An 18,266-nucleotide genomic window follows, 5' to 3' on the forward strand; every position below is an offset into this window, starting at 1 on the left:
GTGGCAATAATTTTGGATGATAGCAGGAGTATGGAAGCCCGTTTCAGCCAGGAAGTAAAAAAAAAACCGCGCTATTTGAGATACTAAGTCGCAATTCTGAGATACTAAGTCGCAATTCTGAGATACCATAGCGCGTTTTTTTTTTACTCCCTGGCGGAAACGGGCTTCCATAGAAACAGGCTTCCATACAGGAGATTCTGGGAAATTTAGAAAATTGTCCTGTTATGTCGCTGCATCGCCTGGGCTCTATTCAGTGCACCCTCTCCGCCTCAACACTAGGGGACAGTCATGCTGTTTTCAGGACGAATCTTTCTGGGGGGTTAAGAGCTACCGACTTCCTGTAAGGTCGGAAGCGAGAAATCTTTAATTTTTGCGGTATTGGTATTTGTGATGTTGACTAAATCTTTTTGTGCGAGCAACTCTGTTCAACGGAACATTTCAGGGAACACAGAAACACCATATGAACATAAAGCAATATAAATGATGGAAGAATAGGCCAAAATCAGATCAGATATAGTGATGGAAACGCGACTTTAGGTCTGAGCTTGTTGCTTATTCACTGTGACGGACTGAAAAATGTCCCTTAAAAGCTTTTTCTAATTAAATATTTAGATAGTTTCAGTTTAAAAAATATTTTTGTAAATATTTTGAACCGGGATATTTTCAATTGTAAGGATATAGTCGGATCTAGATCTTGTCTTCTGATGAGTATCGGTGTGACATCAGGAAGAATATGTTGATATGTGGCTAAACTACCAGTTGTTTTGTGCATATATTTCCAGCCTTTTATCAGTCGTGTTTAACGATACTGCAGTCTTCAATATCGATCTTTTATTTTGTATTTGAAAGACATTGTGAATAATCAGATATAAAAATATAATACACGTATGTCGTTAACCCCCGTCAGTCTTTGTGAACTTCAAAATTCCGATAAGTTGTTGAATTTCATGTTTATATAAACAGCTATGTGTGTTTGCAAATCACTAGTTCCAAAATGTGTATAACATTTCACCCAAATTGCGTGCAAGTCGGTCTCAACTCATGTGTTTAAGAGAGGACTGTCTGGGTTTCATAAACAGCGTCTTGCACCAGCATCATCTGACCTGATCCGTTTTTTATCAACAGCAAACGAACCGCTACGTGAACCTATTTCGTACTTAAAAGCCCACCACCCACCTAATTATTACTGAAACATCAATGTGAAGGCGATTATTGTTATGGCACGGTGTAAGCGTTGTAATGTCAAGACGTTGAAGATGTAGAGATTTGGAAGTTGAAGGCTCGTAGGTGTTATTTCACGTTCTGATTTCTTTCATTGGAGCATTTCGGACAAGACGAAATCGACTTGTTTTGTCCGCTGCCTTGTTATATGCCCCTGGAGGGCAGTCCGGTGTTTGTAATGTTACCGGTCACTCGTCTGCGCATGACCGAGTGAGGTCACTGTACACTGTCCTGCCCGAGTGGCTCTCTGTACTGTACTGCCTCGCCTCGCCTCCCGCAGGTGAAGGCTCTCTGCACTGGTGTACTGTTCCCAGCTCTCTCCTGCGGCCTGTCAAATAGCTATTTCCGTGCCTTTTGAGTGTTCAGGTGAGGAATAGGAACCGCTCCACGACAGCTAGGGTGCGCGGAGTCGTTCAGACTCGTTTCATCGCCATGTTTGTTTTTTTGTAAACGCGAGGGGCGTTCAGAAAGATTATTTGATGTCCTGAAAATAAAGAAAAATCCTAAAATGATCGTCTGTGAAAAGAGTATAGTACCTGTGCCTTTTCCGCTTGCCGTTTTTAGGTCGCATTAACGTGGTGTGCTTCAAGCCGTAACGAAATGTAATGTGATTGTCAATGTTTGCTTTGTTGTGTTGTTGTTTTTAATAGTAATCATGTCCTCTGTGGACTGTCAGGTCTGCCTGTGTCCAGTGTTAATGGCCGGGCTGTGGTCACTGAGCCTGTCCTCTGTGGACTGTCAGGTCTGCCTGTGTCCAGTGTTAATGGCATGGCTGTGGTCACTGAGCCTGTCCTCTCTGGACAGTCAGGTCTGCCTGTGTCCAGTGTTAATGGCCGGGCTGTGGACACTGAGCCTGTCCTCTCTGGACAGTCAGGTCTGTGGGTGGGAATACACTTTAAATTATTCAGATTTTTGCAGGCATCTCGATGTTATAGGGCCTCTTTCTTATGGTGCGTATACATGGTGTTCAGTGTGAAGGGATTTGTTTTTACCTGATGCCTGCCTTTCTTCTGGAAACCCATGACTCTGGTCTTGTCCAGATTCACTGTCATCTCTGTTCCTCCACTGCCTCGCTCTGCTGCTCATGTTTATTGATATAGAAGTTGAACAGTGCTGCACTCAGACTACAGCCCTGCCTCACCCCAGAATGTACAGAATGAAGCTGGACCACTCAGAGAACACAAGGAAGACAAAGACCATCACAACCAGCTCTTTCTTTGTCAACAGAGCAAACGCTGACCGGGGCGCTTTGAAGATAGTCCCGTCTTCTTCTGCTGAGTCTCAGTCGCTGAGGAAAGATGGCCTTCCGCCTGTTCGAGGAGAAGCAGCATGCCTCTGTTTACCAGAAGTTCCGCTTCACCCCACCAGAAGAGGTCAAGACCATCATCCTCGACTACCTGGACAGAAAGGTGAGGGTCTCGGGGCCAAGCGGCTGCAAATCAGGGTGGAGATTTCAAGCAGAAGGTGTCCTGCAGTGCAGAAAGTCAGCTTCTTTCCTGGCTCTATTATGTTATTGAGCACTGCAAAGACGGACTTGACTTTATAAGAACTTAAGAACAGTTATAAACAAGTGTTGACCACCTGGCCCATGAAACTCCATTGCTAAATAGTCCCTCCCACTATTTGAGGCTTTGATGTTAAACAGGATTGGCCGTATCAAAATATTCTTTTAACAATGGTTTGCCATGTCTAATCTCTAGCTGTGGAATTAATGCTCAGCAACTCTGCTTCTAGCAAAGGGCTATCCATCTCTGAGCACATTTATCGGCAACACAACCTCTGATTTGATTGCAGACACTGATTTAATCTCTATAAAGTCTTTCCTGTCTGCCTCCATTGAATGGAAATCATGTTTGTCATGTCTCCACACCACACTCAATAATTTGTACTGTTAAATAAGGTCAATTTGAATCATACCCGCTTGTCCAGCAAGTGAATATATAAAAAGACAATAATAAAACACCCAGGTATTTAGGGAGTTAAAGAGACAGAAGATAGAAGATGCCAACATCTATTAATTTAGAAGACTAACAGATTAGAAACCACATGGACTGTTTTTACAATCAGTATGAGTACTGCCTTTTAAAAAATAAGAGAGAGAGACCTACTGTAGGTGGCTCAGTGACAGACAAGTTTCTGCACTAACAAGACACAAATTTAGGTTAAGAAATGTTAATCGGTTCTTATACCACTAAAGCCCCTACTGAGTAGATAACCGCTCTCTGAACTTATGCTAACGAGAGGGAACTTTTCTCCCTATGCCTAATGATGCATCCAAATATGATACAGAAAGGTTCCTCTAGTTTAGTGGACAGCACAAAAAGGAAATACTTCCCCAACTGTTAGAATACAACCCTTTAAGAATTTTGCCTTTCTGACAAGAATATGTTTTCTTAGCATTAACTCTCCACCCAAATGCTACTGCCTTTATCCATCTGTCTTTCAGCTATCTTCTGTGTGTCTTGCCCTAGAAAGAGAAGCCCCATGTGCTGGCTGTAGATCTGGGCTGTGGGACGGGCCAGAACACCAGGCTTCTGGCTCCTCATTTCCAAGAGGTGGTGGGTCTTGACATCAGCGAATCCCAAGTGGCAGAGGCAAGAGCCGTGCCTGGATTCTCCAACATCACCTACAGGTCAGTGCGGAGCGAGCACACTTCTGGAACACGTCTGCCAGTGTTCCACAAGACCCTCACAGGGAGAAACTATGCATGGATCTGATCTCTCCTTCTCGCCGTGCAGAGTTGGCGGTGCTGAGGAGATGCCTTTCCCAGACAGCTCAGTGGATCTGATCACAGCTGCAACAGCGGCACATTATTTTGACATTGAGAGGTTCCTGAAGGAAGCCCACAGGGTCCTCAAGCCACAGGGCTGCATGGCGCTGCTGGGCTACACTGACCGCTTTGAGTTCTACTATGGAAATTGTGAAGGACGACTCACTTCCATCTACAGAGAGGTAGGGGAGACTCAGGCAGACAGAACATCAAGGGTCTTATTTGTAACAGGACCTACTGTATATGGAAATTACATTGAATTATAACTTGCAATGAATGCATGAAGTAAACTGCTACGACTTTATAGTTAAGTGTTCTTCACCATCTTCGGTTTTCGATAGGTTTTTCATTGATGGACAGCTTAAGAATAAATCTGACAGACCGAAGTGTGAACAATGTATTTGGTTATAGTGTCATTTCTAAGGGACAGCGGTATGGACACACCAGTTCAGGAGATCTCAAGAAGTGAATCTGTAGACTATGCTTTAAACTGAACCACCTCTGAAAGCTAGATGTTAGATAGAAAGCTGCTAATGCTGCCCATGTCTTGAAAAACACTGAGTACAGATCCAAGCTGATCCACTGCGCTCGTAGGTGGATTTAAACATGTGCTCTCTTATTATACCTGAGCTCCTCGCTCTTTTTCACAGCTTGTGGATGCCCTGTTACCATACACCACCAAGCAGATCAACGTGGCCAATTCGATGTTACAGGACCTGTTTGAGGCTATTCCCTACCCTGACAAAGAAAGGTAGTGTGGAGAATGAGGTCGTGTGCTTAGAAAGTCACTGTTGAACCCTCATTGTATCCCAGGTCTGTGAGGAAACCCCCTTGTCCTGAGTTTAGTCCAGCTGTTCCCCTGTTGTTTCTACTGTAATTACATCAGCCATGAGGGTTGGCACATCAGAGGTGTAATCTCTGCGGGTGTTCTGTTGTGCAAGTAGCCAAGAGTGCTGGGATTTCAACTGAGGGTCCCAGGTCTACAAGAGAGAGTATTACTCCTATGCAAAAGTTTCAGGAAATAGTTTGCACTTCATTTTCCACTTATGTGGGCATTTTGTTTCCTTCAGAAGCTAACTCTTCCAGTGCTCTCTCCATGCAAGCATGATCATGAATCATCATGAGTGGTGGAATAGATGGCTCTGTGTTAGATTGCTTAGAAGGGGGTGTCATGTGACAAACTGCTGTGTCGTACACTGTATTGCTCACAGCTTCAGCTCTCTCTACCTAAGACCACTTCTGTCAAGAGTATAGTATTGGCTTTGAGTAGTGCACTGGTCATTTTGTAAATAAAATACAGCTATCGGTGTATTTTTTACAGGATTGAGAACATTATATTGAAGGAATTGAGACCGGTGAGCAGCGTTGTGGGGCTTTGTGAGTCCTTCTCGATGTACCAGGCGTATCAGAAGGCAGAGCCGGAGGCTGCGAGGGCGCTGCTCCAGACCACCCAGCAGAGGTAATGTGCACCCAGACACTCACACCCCCTGTCACCTTGTCACCCTCCTGCCACTCTTAGATCTGTACTGCCACAATAAAACCACAGGGGCCTGCTTTTCAAACTGAGAACAGGAGGCATGTGGGGCTGTGTGTGTCCGGATCAAGCTACACAGACACTTTGTATGAGCTGGCTCCTGGCTGACTATCATAATAGCAAACAAATGAGCTTTCTTACATTCGAGTTCTTGTGCTCATGTCTCTATGAACTGGGTACTGGAATTATATCTAAGTATATTGAAACACCTTTTCCTGTTTGTTTTTTTATCATTATTTAGAAAAGAAATGGGATCGTACTGTGTGCGGTGAAAGCTTGATTGTATTAGAACTGCAGGCAGCCAAGTGAAATGGAGAGCCCTGTAATTGTTAATGGGATTCATTCTTTCCTTGTGATCTGTGTGTGTTTTATCTGCAGGTTTCTAGAGGAGATTAAAGTCTCCTCCCCAGAGACGGAGGTGGAGGTCAGGATGAAGTATTTCTGCGTGCTGGCCAGCAAGCCGCGCTAACGAGCCAAGCAGTTCTGTTCTGAGCTCCCAGGGGCAGATTTCTTTTCTGTAACATTCCTGATTGTCTTATTTTCTTCCCAAAAGATTTGGAAAAGGCCAGATATTTATTCTTTCCATATCTTCCCCTCTTCCCCAGGGCACAGTTGCCAGCTGTACTGATGGACAAATCAGAGAGACTCAATCAATCCGTCAGTCGATCAGTCTACCCATAAATCAATTAATCTCTTCCTAAGACTTTCAATCAACCTACAGCCTTTCTGTCAGTCAGTCAGTCAGTCAGTCAGTCAGTCAGTCAGTCAGTCAGTCAGTCAGTCAGTCAGTCAGTCAGTCAGTCAGTCAGTCAGTCAGTCAGTCAGTCAGTCAGTCAGTCAGTCAGTCAGTCAGTCAGTCTACAGCCTTTAATTCCAGAGCATGCTCAAGGGTCTTATATATATTTACATAAATGTCAGAAATAGAGCAAATGAAAAATACTACAAAAAATCCATGATTGTGAAATCAAAAGAAATGGGTTAAAAATCTATGGCTGGTTCTGGGCTCCTCAGCGTTCCAAGGACTCTGCATCGTACAATATGGTACAGAGCCTTTTCAGAACATGCCCACCATCCATTAAAAATACACCCTCTGCTGGCGTTTTTAAATCTCGGCTCAAAACTTGCTTGTTTTCGTAAGTTGATATGCTGAGGAGCCCAGAACCAGCCGAATGAGTGGAGTGAATGAGCAGGGTCAGGTGGTGATACTGTAGGAAGATGCAGGCAGGCAGGAAACAGACTGTAGTGTCTGGAAGGTCAACACGACAGTGTTAAAGTCAGTGCTGTAAAAGAAAGGTAGCCATGAGAGGAGAAGGTTATTTGAGACTTTATTTTAGTTTTTTTTTTTAGTTGCAGTCAACACTGGAGCAACACAGTTCTGGACATATCGTAGATTCTGAAGTAATTTCTTGTCTAATCCAGCTAGGAAAGCATTTCAGTAATCCAGACTTCAGGAGTTGAAAGCTTGAACTAAATGGGATTTGTTCCGCTATTGGAAGAATGAAAAATTGGGGAGAGTCAGAAATCATCCCTTACCTTTTAACATATTTGATACAAAACAAGTTCTGTATCTCCAAAAGCGATTGAGACGGTCTAATTTTGAGACTTGATGGGGAGAGACTATTAAAATCTCTGTTTTATACCTGTTTAGTTGGAGATAATTTTGAGCCTTCCACAAATGTGGCCTGATGGCAACATTGAAATATTGGTAGGGTAAGGGCTGGGAGACGGCGGGGGCAGAGTCTGATTTAGTGTCTCCAGGGTGCAGTCGAAACGCGCCTAGAACTCAGGCCCTAACCATAACCAGAATCCAAGGAGGTCAGGAAATAGAGCAGGGGAAGAAAAACCCCAAAGGAGAAGGGGCTGCCAAGAAGCGTCGGCGTCCTCGCTCTCTCCAGCAGAACTCGGCAGGCGATAACGGGGTTCCCATGAGTGAGGCTCCTCCGCTCTCACTGGCGGTGCTGTGGCTTCACAGGGCTGCTGTTATATGGAGGTCCATGTGCCGGGCAGAGGATAGGGGATATTCGGGTTACTGTTCACATGGTGCTCCTGGGCTATGTTTGGGAGAATCCCACAGCTGGCTAATGACCTAAATGTCCCAGACTCTAACTTTTCATATTTTAAATAAATTGAAAGTATGAGCATATTTAGATGAAGGTTTCACATTTTTTCTTTTCTTTTTTTTTTTTAACTTTTCATCTGGGGGTTGACCACTAACTCTTCCTTTGCAGCTTGCTTACTTGTGCAGCTGTGTGCTCTAACCTCTGTACATAGGCATGACGCAGCGGGATGTGTACCTGCAGGAAAAATTCCAACTGTATACAGAACGTGTTTTTAAAACACTCGTCACAAATTGAAGTTTATTTTATCATGGGCGCCTGGTAAATTCAATTAAATGTAAATTTAACTTGTGCAGTTTTTGCTGTTTCATTCAGTATTTTCCTGTGTTAGCTGGTATGGGGGGAAACAGTGCTGGAGAGGACATACCCCCCTGTGATGGAAGAAAAAGGGAGAAGATAAAGTCTCAGAGGACCCCTCAGAGATACAGTCTGTCTGATTGCTAGAGAGATCGGGGGCTGGTGAGAGGGATCAGTTTAATACACTGATTACAATAATGAAAGTGACAAGCTGGTTTGTGGCATGGTTACCTTTTCCAACATCGCAGACAATATGTTCTACTGAGGAGGGGAGTTGATGCACAATTTATTTCAATTTCAATTTATTTTTATATAGCGCCATTCACAACAACGTTGCCCCCAAGGCCCTTAACAAAGCTGAGTGACACTATTTCATGGCATTACAATATGGAAAGAGAAAAGGCCAGAAGACAACGGAGGAGAGGAGCAAAAACTAAAGGAGGAGAAAAAACCTCTAGGGGTCCATGGTCAACTGGCTGCCCAACCCCTCTGGGCATGCTAACATTATACAATTTAAAAAAAAAGTACTAAATGTGGATTATGAAGTCTTCCATCATGTCCTTCTGTGTGCCAATACTCCATGCAGCTCTCTAGACTCGCAAACCCTTTTTAATCTGTACACAGGTTCAAAGTCCTATCTGGTGAATGGGATGTTAATGTTGTCCAGAGCCAGTCTCGCTGCTGTGGTATGAGAAAAGCCTCCTTCAGTGGTAACAGGCTAAGGTTACCCAATGTTCTGAGTTTTTGTTAGGACAAGTGTTGGGGGCAGACTACCTTTTAAAAAGTAACCCAGTGAAGTTACATATTACTTGTGTAAGGGAATACAGTTGTCAATGAGAAGTGGGAAGTAATTGCTTTTCAGTGGTAATGTATTTCTTTATGTTGTAAAGATACACACGTTGCATACATCACTTTAACAATTAACTTCTTAATATCATTTCCCCGAAACGTTTGCATTTCCTACAAGACCTAATCCTTTTAAACCATCCACCGTACGCAGGCAGTTTGAACATTATTGGACCACGTGTCAAATATAACTTTTTCCGACACTGGATTGGGACAGAAAAGAAAACTCCCAATAACTCTTGTACAAATCCAGACTGAAGACCTATTACTTCGGCCTATCCTAATGAGCGCCTTGGGGCATCCTTGCTGTGAAAGGCGCTATATAAAAATACATTGAATTGAACTGAACGAGATGGGGAGGACATTTTCCCATTTGAGAGTTGTTTTTTTAATGCATAAACAATAACAAACAAATAGAATACAAACTAGAGCACATATAACATTTCAAGCCAAAAACATCGTCAGGGGTACATATTACAAAATAAATTCAAATTGCGGAATAAAGTTTAAACAACTTAAATAAAGATAACGCCCGCACCGCTTTCATATTTTTACAGTTTGAAATAGTCTGTAGATATTCCTTTACATCCATTTTAAAACGCTCAAACGTTTTACTGTGTACTGTGTGAGAAGCTCTGCGGGAGACGCACAAGAACAGCTGTCTTCGGCTCTGGGCTGGCAGAATGTGACCCTGACAGTGCTGAGTGCGCGGGGCAGTCTAGCAGCTCCGTGAAGTTGGTCCCCCTACACACAGCACAGACCATGAAACCCACCTCATTCGTGTGCTGCTTTCGTTTCCGACATATAGCGCCTTGGATTTTCGGGTAATCACGTGAATATCTACAAGGAAGTTTACAGGTACCAACAAACTCGATACTTGAACTCCTGATTGTGACGAAAACAATGGGGGCAATTTGTTTTCCGAGTCTGTCTGCTCGGGTGGGGTGGATGTTTCCTCTGTCGCTCTGTGACGTACAGAACAGCAAAGTCACGACCACCAGATCTTTCAGTTGTGATCTTTTGATCAGTTGATCCCAGACTTTGCAGCCTTTACGCGAATAAACAGTCTTACATTTAGGGTGGAGTTACTATGTTAGTTTATTAGGTTAAGTATTTTATCTTAACCTAACTTACGTTTTCTAAAAGTTATTGTTTGTACTCTTTCCATTGGTGAAGAGACACCAGTTTCCAAATTACCGCTGGTACAACACGAGAGCCCATATTCATATTTTTAGGTATTAGTTTGAAGATCGATATAATGTAACAATAAAAAACAAAATTTAAAGCTTCGAGCATAATAATACTTTACATTTCTGTTTATTTTTTGAAGTACAAAGCAGAAGGTGTTTCCCCTACCTTAAATATACGATTAAAATTGTTCAAATACCATGTATTCATTACAGAAAGCAGCGGAGACAGTTATATTGTAAATTAAAAAATGTATTTATTTCGAAGAGTAAGGGACATTGTGAATCAATTAAGTCGATACAAAATAAAGCCGATGCATTTTAAAAATAGATTCTCATTGACAGTAAACAAGCCGATCCACCTGGCGCTGCTCGCTTGAACAGCTCTCAGACCCGTGATTGGCTAAACCCCCGAACAGCTCGGGTCGCGATTGGGTGAAGAGTGAGAATCGACACTCTGATTGGGTACAGCGCCACAGCGGAAGTTCCGAGAACATGTAGATACACAGGTGAGGATGTTCTTCTTGGTCCAAATACTGTAGCCCCGGTTAACCGTGTGTGCCGTATGAGCACGCTGGATATACAGTAACCCATCCATTGGTTTCCAATTACTGATCAATCTAAGAGAAGTCGCACTGAGGTCAAAACTGAATAGCAGACAAAGAATGTCATGGCATTTACGGTGGTCATGACTTCGATAGCATGTCACAATAGGAATGCGCGCATCACGATCACATCGCGATACCCATTGCGACTGGCGCATCACTGTCATGGCGCCACTGTCGCAACATTAAGTCCATATATCGGGATATGACATACCCCGACAAAACGCCCCGACTCCATGTCGCGACATGAAAGGCCTTATATCGCGATATGACATGACCAGCCAAAACGCCCACCCCCCATGTCGCGACATGGAGTCCATATATCGCGATATGACAAAAACCTGTCATGCCAATGTCACGATATGAAGCCCATATATCGTGATATGACATACCCTGACAAAATGCCCCGCCCCCATGTCGCGACATGGAGTCCATATGTTGTGATAGGACATACCCTGACAGGAGATGCTGACCCCATGTCGGGACACAAAGTACTATCTGGGTATATCATGTCCTGACATGAGACCTTTGTTGCGACAGAGGTGCCAGGGTAACGTGGAAGCAAGGCGCCAGTCGTGATATACACTGCCGCGCTATACATGCGATATACATGGGGTCCCTATCATGACTTGCTGCGGAGGTCTTGTCGCGATGGTATCCCACAGTTACGCGTTTGAGAACAGCGTGTCACAGAAGGGAAAGAAAGGAGACCGAGCCTCAGAAAATAAAAAGCATCGATCTTACAATTACGGTGATTTTACATACATTACAACCACAGGTTTATGTCATAGATGGTTAGTATTATTCACATCTAAGGAGGCTCATGTGTTTATAAATATTGATTGTCTTTAAAATGTTAAGGGTACGAGCTAAACTGTAACAGCTGTAACAAAAAAAAATGGACATCGTAATGAAAAACGTTCATGTTGTGTGCTGCTGTTAGTGTATGATGAAAAGTGACCAATTTACCTCAGTACTTAAACGAGTGTGTAAGAAGTCCTTTGGAGTAGACTTTTGGGGTCAGTTTTCAGAGGAGGAAATGAATTCGTTATTCCTATAGGCTGCAGTTTTTAAAGAACGCGTCCTCAATGTGTATCGCGGTACTCTAATAAGCTGGGCAGATTTTATTCGAAGCTGCTCCGCTTACTTCCTTACTTAAGAGGAGAGCGACAGCCGTCCACCAAGGCGCATCTGAACTCACAAGCTTGCACTACAGGATCGAGGCGCATGCAGCTCTCCCGGTGCGCGCAAAGACCTTTATTGGCACGACCGACGAACTGCAGTGTGGCCTACGCAAAAAACCTTAGATAGAAAAAAACATAGTTAGATATTTGAATACACATAATTATGCAAAGGAACAAGTAATAGGTTCATTCCATGCTGAAAAGAGAAGAGAGAAAACACATGGTTTCGGCTGTGAAGCCTTCTTCAGGTGTGGCTCACCTATGAACCTACTACTTGTTCTTTGGCAGACTGCGCATGCTGAAGCAGCTGCCTACCTAAACATGGTTACTGGGAGACACTCAGTTACTGGGAGACACTCTGTGCCTCAGGCTGTGACAGGAGCTCACACACTGGGCTACAGCTCTATTGAGCTCCCTTCCCCCCTCTCCCAGCAGGTTTGGGAGCTGTTCTGATCCTGGCAGTGGGAATTTTGTGTGGCTTAGTAAACAAAAGCTCACATAGTCGGCTCGCATAGTTTTGCAGAGAGCTCTCGTGCAGTTTTACAGGGCTTGCTGAGGTGCAGTTCCGGGGGGACTGGAGCTACTGTAGGTAACAAAACATAGTTTACTGATTTACATGTGAGAAACAACTGTTTTGTTTGTTTGTTTGTTTGTTTGTTTGTTTGTTTGTTTGTGATATCCTCACCATTCATAATGCAAAATGCACTCGGTTTGAAATATGGTGAGCGGCCACCATTGTTCCCTTTAAACAATTCTCTTTTTTTCCACATTTGTCCTTGAAAAACCCTCGATACTGAGAGTATCACTTAGACGAGTCATTAGTATTAAAATGCTTTAAAATGTACTGCTTTTTCAATCATATTTCAAATAATAGTGGGTCTGAATGCACCTCTGTTAGTCAAATGTGTTTGGATGTTTTGGACTAGAGTTGAAGAACCTGTGGCTACAATGTTAATGGGAAACTGGATGCAGGAGTTAAAGTTTGCTTTGGTGTTTTTTTAGATTGCTGTGGTGGTTTCTCGAGGTATAAAGTATGATTCTGTTTTTTTCTTCCTTGTTTTCAATGGATATGGTTCCTGTTGTTTGTTTAAGTCTGTGGCTATCAGATACTGTAGCCTCAGCAATATTTGTACTGGCCCCTGACTGCACACACATAACATGATGCTTGTGTATATTTACTTAAAGATAGTACTGAAAAGTTAAGATGTAGATTTATTTTTTGGAAAAAGCAGAGCTCATTTTCTGAAACCTTTTTACGTAAACCTTACAGGGTTCTTTATCTATCACAATGCATGGTATATGTTGGCATTTTTTTTTTCAGCTGTGAGATATATTTGTAAAATAAACTTCCTGGCAACTGCAAAAAGATCTCCGTCTCCTCACGCTGACAATGCATGTTAACTCATAAAGGACGCTTTCTAAAACTGCACAAACTACAACATACGGGCAGAGTGGTGGCTCTGTGGCTCAGGATCTGTGCCTGTGACTGGAAGATTGCCAGTTCAAGTCCTGCTGCTGGTAGAGGAATCCTACTCCGTTGGGCCCCTGAGCAAGGCCCTTAACCCCAACTGCTCCAGGGGTGCTGTACAATGGCAGACCCTGTGCTCTGACCCCCAGCTTCTCTCTCTGTCTGTGTGTCTCATGGAGAGCAAACTGGGGTATGTGAAAAGATGAATTCCTAATGCAAGAAATTGTATAGGGCTAATAAAGCAACATTATTATAAACATAGCATTGGAATAAGTGATGAATTTCTTCTTGTATTCACAGAAATACATGGGAGAATGAAACAAGCTTGATCAGGTTATATAAGGGAAGTGACGACACATCTTTTTCTATAAGGTCAGGGAGAATGATTAACAAGTCTGTTTAAAGATAATCCCGTCATTTTCTGCCGAGTCTCAGTTCCGTAGAAACTTTTTTTCCGAGCGCTGGGGAAAGATGGCCTTCCGCCTGTTCGAGGAGAAGCAGCATGCCTCCGTCTACCAGAAGTTTCGCTTCACCCCACCAGAGGAGGTCAAGACCATCATCCTCGACTACCTGGACAGAAAGGTGAGGGTCTCGGGGCCAAGCGGCTGCAAATCAGGGTGGAGATTTCAAGCAGAAGGTGTCCTGCAGTGCAGAAAGTCAGCTTCTTTCCTGACCCTATTACATTATTGAGCACTGCAAAGGCGGACCTGACTTTATAAGAACATAAGAACAGTTACAAACAAGAGGTGGTCACATGGCCCATAAAAACCTCTTTGATACATAGTCCCTCCCACTATTTGAGACTTTGATGTTGGCCGTATTGATATAGTTTGTCCTCTGATTCTGTTAACAATTGTTTGCCATGGCTAATCTCTAGCTGTGGAATTAATGTGCAGCCGCTCTGCACTGAGCAAGGGAGTGTCCATCTCTGAGCACATTTGTCAGCAGTGCAAGAAGCTGATACAATTCAAAATGCTTTAGTCCAGTACATTAGCATGTGCTTGCATGGCCTCCACTGACTTAATATCTTTACTTTGCTTTGTATGATGATGACCTCTTTGTCAGACGTCTCCACGCCACCTGAACATGTTTGTTAAATTAAAAAAGGCTCATGAATTCATGTGCATAAATTGTGTGGTCCTACTCTTTGGTGTTTTATAAAAATATTTTACTTTTTCTTTCTACTGTTGTTTTATTTCATGTGTTTTCTTGTGTCCCAGTGTACAAAATCATTAGATGTCTAATGTGTAATGAGGACAACGAGCACTTTAGCCCTTTAGTGCATCATCTTGCTGTCATTCTGTCCCAACATTAACACTAGACATTATGCATAATCTTGTGTACGACATGCCCTGGCTATCCGAATCCTTCTTGATTTCTGTTAATGTTAAAATTGTTAACCACACCTCCCAGTTATGTCTTTTATGTCAGGATCTAGGTTTTGTATTAAGATTATAAAGAGCAACTGTCCCTGCTGCACTGAGTAACCCTGCCTGATGATGCTGCTCAGACAAGAGTCTTTGTTTTCTTAGCAGGAGCTCCCAACCCAAATGCTACTGCCTTTATCCATCTGCCTTTCAGCTATCTTCTGTGTGTCTTGCCCTAGAAAGAGAAACCCCATGTGCTGGCTGTAGATCTGGGCTGTGGGACGGGCCAGAACACCAGGCTTCTGGCTCCTCATTTCCAAGAGGTGGTGGGTCTTGACGTCAGCGAATCCCAGCTGGCGGAGGCAAGAGCCGTGCCTGGATTCTCCAACATCACCTACAGGTCAGTGTGGATTGACCACCATCGCCCCCTACAGGTCGGCTTGTGCAGAGTCTCTCCTGTCAGTGCTCCACAGCAGCCTCACAGGGCCCTGACCTCTCCTTCTTGCCGTGCAGAGCTGGCAGTGCTGAGGAGATGCCTTTCCCAGACCGCTCGGTGGATCTGATCACAGCTGCATCTGCAGCACATTGGTTTGACGCTGAGAGGTTCCTGAAGGAAGCCCACAGGGTCCTCAAGCCACAGGGCTGCATGGCGCTGCTGGGCTTCGCTAGCAACATAGAGTTCCACTATGGAAACTGTGAAGGACGACTCACTTCCATCTACAGAGAGGTAGGGGAGACTCAGGCAGACACAGAAGATCAGAGGTCTGCAGAGGAACAGTTTATTCCAGGCTGAAAAGTAAACAGAAAAGACACAGAGTGTTTCTTTTCCTTTCAGCATGGGATGAACCTTTACCTTCTCCTCTGCAGCCTATGCATGCTGACGCAGCTCCCTATCCAAACTCAGATCAAGGGTCTTTTTTGTAACAGGACCTATGTAGACAGCTCCACTGAATCATGATTTACAATTAAAGCAAGAAGTATAATTGCTTCACGGGATATATAGTTCTATGTACAGTTATCCTTTCAGGAAAATATATAACTAGGTAAAGTTATATATTTTCCAGAAAGTATAACTTTAACTCAGGGGACATGATGTAAGAATTACATAAAGCACGAGTAAGGCCTAGTTTAGAATATTGTGTTATTTTGTTTTAAGCACAGCATTTTAGAAAAGACATTGCCAGAAGAGAAGAGCAACTACATGCTTTCTGGGGATAATGGGAATGTCCCAACATCAATATATTAAAGGGCATGTTTTTGCAAATTCATAGTAGAATGTACAGATCCAAGCTGAAGCTGCTGTCCTATGTGGATTTAAACAGGTACTCTTGTATTATTTTCCCTAGCTTGAGGACGCCCTGTTACCATACACCAGCCAGAAGGTCACTATGGCTAATTTGATGTTACAGGATCTGTTTGAGGCCATCCCCTACCCCGACAAAGCAAGGTAGTGTGGAGAATGAGGCCATGTGCTTAGAAAGTCAGTCTGGGTGCAGTGGTGTGGAGCCACTGTTGAACCCTCATTGTACCCCAGGCTCATGAACGTGTGAAACGTTGCGGTATAAAATGAGCAGAGCTGGGAAACCACTGGAGGTTGTCATCTAAGATCATTCTGCCACAGTAGTGCAGGTCTGATGTGGTAGGTTTCCCAGACCAGTGGATCTGCAGTCCTTTGTTTTGTGTGAAATGGCACGTTCAGCCAGGCCACACTTTAGCTGTGGCTGGAGTCCTGCTACATGCAGACATTCTGTAAGGCTTACAGTTCATGCAGGATCTCTGACCCCCCGAGTGATCACACAGCATCAAGCACATTGTTGTCCCGCTGAGCCCAGAACACAGCACCTCCCGCCTGCCTGATCCGTCCCTCTGTTCCCCTGTTGTTTTAACGGGAGTTTCATTTGAGGTCGGGGCTGGCTTACTGGAAGTGTGATCTTGGCAGGTTTTCTGTAGAGCAAGTATCCAATAGAAGTGGGATTTCAATTCATCTTCCCAGCACTACAAGAGAGAGTATAACTCCTCTGCAAAAGTGTCAGGAAATACTATGCACTTCATTTTCCACTTACTGTATGTGGGCATCCTGTCCCTTTAGAAGCTCCCTCTAACAGTGCCTCCTTCATGAAAGCATGATCACACGGGTGGACAGCAGAATGAAGAGCAGAGATAGTGGCTGTGTTAACACATTGCTTAGACACATGTCTCGTTACACAGTGCTGTGTCACTCACTACGTTGCTCACAGCTTCAAGTCTTATAGGACTGCCCAAGAGCGACTCTGTAAGGCAGGTTTAGTATTTGCTGTTTGCTGTTAGTGTAATGCATTCTTCAAATCTTTGCTTTTATCACAAAATAAACATGTGTCACTGTACTATGTGCATAGGGTTGGAGACATAGAAATGAACATTTTCAGACCGGTGAGCAGCGTTGTGGGTTTTTGTGAGTCCTTCTCGATGTACCAGGCGTATCAGAAGGCAGAGCCAGAGGCTGCGAGGGCGCTGCTCCAGACCACCCAGCAGAGGTAATGTGCACCCAGACACTCACACCCCCTGTCACCTTGTCACCCTCCTGCCACTCTTAGATCTGTACTGCCACAATAAAACCACAGGGGCCTGCTTTTCAAACTGAGAACAGGAGGCATGTGGGGCTGTGTGTGTCCGGATCAAGCTACACAGACACTTTGTATGAGCTGGCTCCTGGCTGACTATCATAATAGCAAACAAACGAGACATGCTCATGTCTCTATGAACTGGGTATTGGAATTATATCTAAGTATATTGAAACACCTTTTCCTGTTTGTTTTTTTACCATTATTTAGAAAAGAAATGGGATCGTACTGTGTGCGGTGAAAGCTTGATTGTATTAGAACTGCAGGCAGCCAAGTGAAATGGAGAGCCCTGTATTTGTTAATGGGATTCATTCTTTCCTTGTGATCTGTGTGTGTTTTATCTGCAGGTTTCTAGAGGAGATGAAAGTCTCCTCCCCAGAGACGGAGGTGGAGGTCAGGGTGAAGTATTTCTGCGTGCTGGCCAGCAAGCCGCGCTAACGAGCCCAACACTTTTGTCTTTAGCTCCAAGGGAAAGATGTCCTTTTCTTCTTCTTTGGAACACTTCTGATTTTAGGGAATTATTTGTCTTTCATGTTTCGCCTGTTCCCATTGCACAGGTTGTAAAACTCTTTGTCTAGCATGCTAAATGTTCAGTTCCCATGGGATTACATCACCCAGTAAGAAAACGTTTATTGAGCAATGAGGCAGAAGAAGCTTTAGCTTAATCTTTGCTGCAGAGGAGATGTGGTAGAGAGGGGATGGAGAGTTGAATGTGTGCAAGAGAGAGATTCTCACTGTGTTTTCCAGAAACTGGCATCATGGAAATTCATTTTACACACTGAACTTCCTCTACAGATATGCTCCCTCCAAGCCACGTTATTTCACCTCTAACATCCAGCGTGTGCAGACTCTCATTAAAGATTATTGTAAAGCGACTACAGCCACTTTTCTTTTTAGTTTTAATGTGTAGAGAAAAAATAGATATTTATATTCTGTCATTCTGCAAAGCGCTTTGAGAAGCCACCTTCAAAGAATGTTTGTTCTACATTCTTGATGTAGATGACATACCACGACAAAACGCCCCGACCCCATGTCGCGACATGGAGCCCGCATATCGCGATATGACATAC

General features: G+C 43.7%; 2 protein-coding genes across 5 annotated transcripts; both read left to right on the forward strand.

The window, feature by feature from the left end:
• Positions 1 to 342: 342 nt before the first annotated feature.
• LOC107078729 (putative methyltransferase DDB_G0268948) lies at positions 343 to 7,934 on the forward strand. Of its 2 annotated transcripts, none has more exons than XM_069196248.1 (7): positions 343 to 537; positions 2,449 to 2,630; positions 3,693 to 3,853; positions 3,960 to 4,173; positions 4,642 to 4,742; positions 5,313 to 5,450; positions 5,904 to 7,934. In XM_069196248.1, the coding sequence occupies exons 2-7, from the start codon at positions 2,520 to 2,522 to the stop codon at positions 5,992 to 5,994; spliced, it is 816 nt and encodes a 271-aa protein (XP_069052349.1). In that variant the 5' UTR covers positions 343 to 537; positions 2,449 to 2,519; the 3' UTR covers positions 5,995 to 7,934. The 2 variants fall into 2 exon arrangements, with proteins under 2 accessions (XP_069052349.1, XP_069052348.1); XM_069196247.1 differs by lacking the exon at positions 343 to 537 and adding an exon at positions 552 to 1,587.
• Positions 7,935 to 11,923: 3,989 nt separating this feature from the next.
• On the forward strand, positions 11,924 to 18,071 carry LOC102685425 (uncharacterized). Of its 3 annotated transcripts, none has more exons than XM_069196252.1 (7): positions 11,924 to 12,350; positions 13,665 to 13,811; positions 14,836 to 14,996; positions 15,110 to 15,323; positions 15,943 to 16,043; positions 16,972 to 17,109; positions 17,544 to 18,071. In XM_069196252.1, the coding sequence occupies exons 2-7, from the start codon at positions 13,701 to 13,703 to the stop codon at positions 17,632 to 17,634; spliced, it is 816 nt and encodes a 271-aa protein (XP_069052353.1). In that variant the 5' UTR covers positions 11,924 to 12,350; positions 13,665 to 13,700; the 3' UTR covers positions 17,635 to 18,071. The 3 variants fall into 3 exon arrangements, with proteins under 3 accessions (XP_069052353.1, XP_069052351.1, XP_069052352.1); XM_069196250.1 differs by having other exon boundaries at positions 13,673 to 13,811; XM_069196251.1 differs by having other exon boundaries at positions 11,924 to 12,346; positions 13,673 to 13,811.
• Positions 18,072 to 18,266: the final 195 nt, after the last annotated feature.

Source organism: Lepisosteus oculatus, chromosome 12 (assembly GCF_040954835.1).
Source record: "Lepisosteus oculatus isolate fLepOcu1 chromosome 12, fLepOcu1.hap2, whole genome shotgun sequence".
Lineage (NCBI taxonomy): Eukaryota > Metazoa > Chordata > Actinopteri > Semionotiformes > Lepisosteidae > Lepisosteus > Lepisosteus oculatus.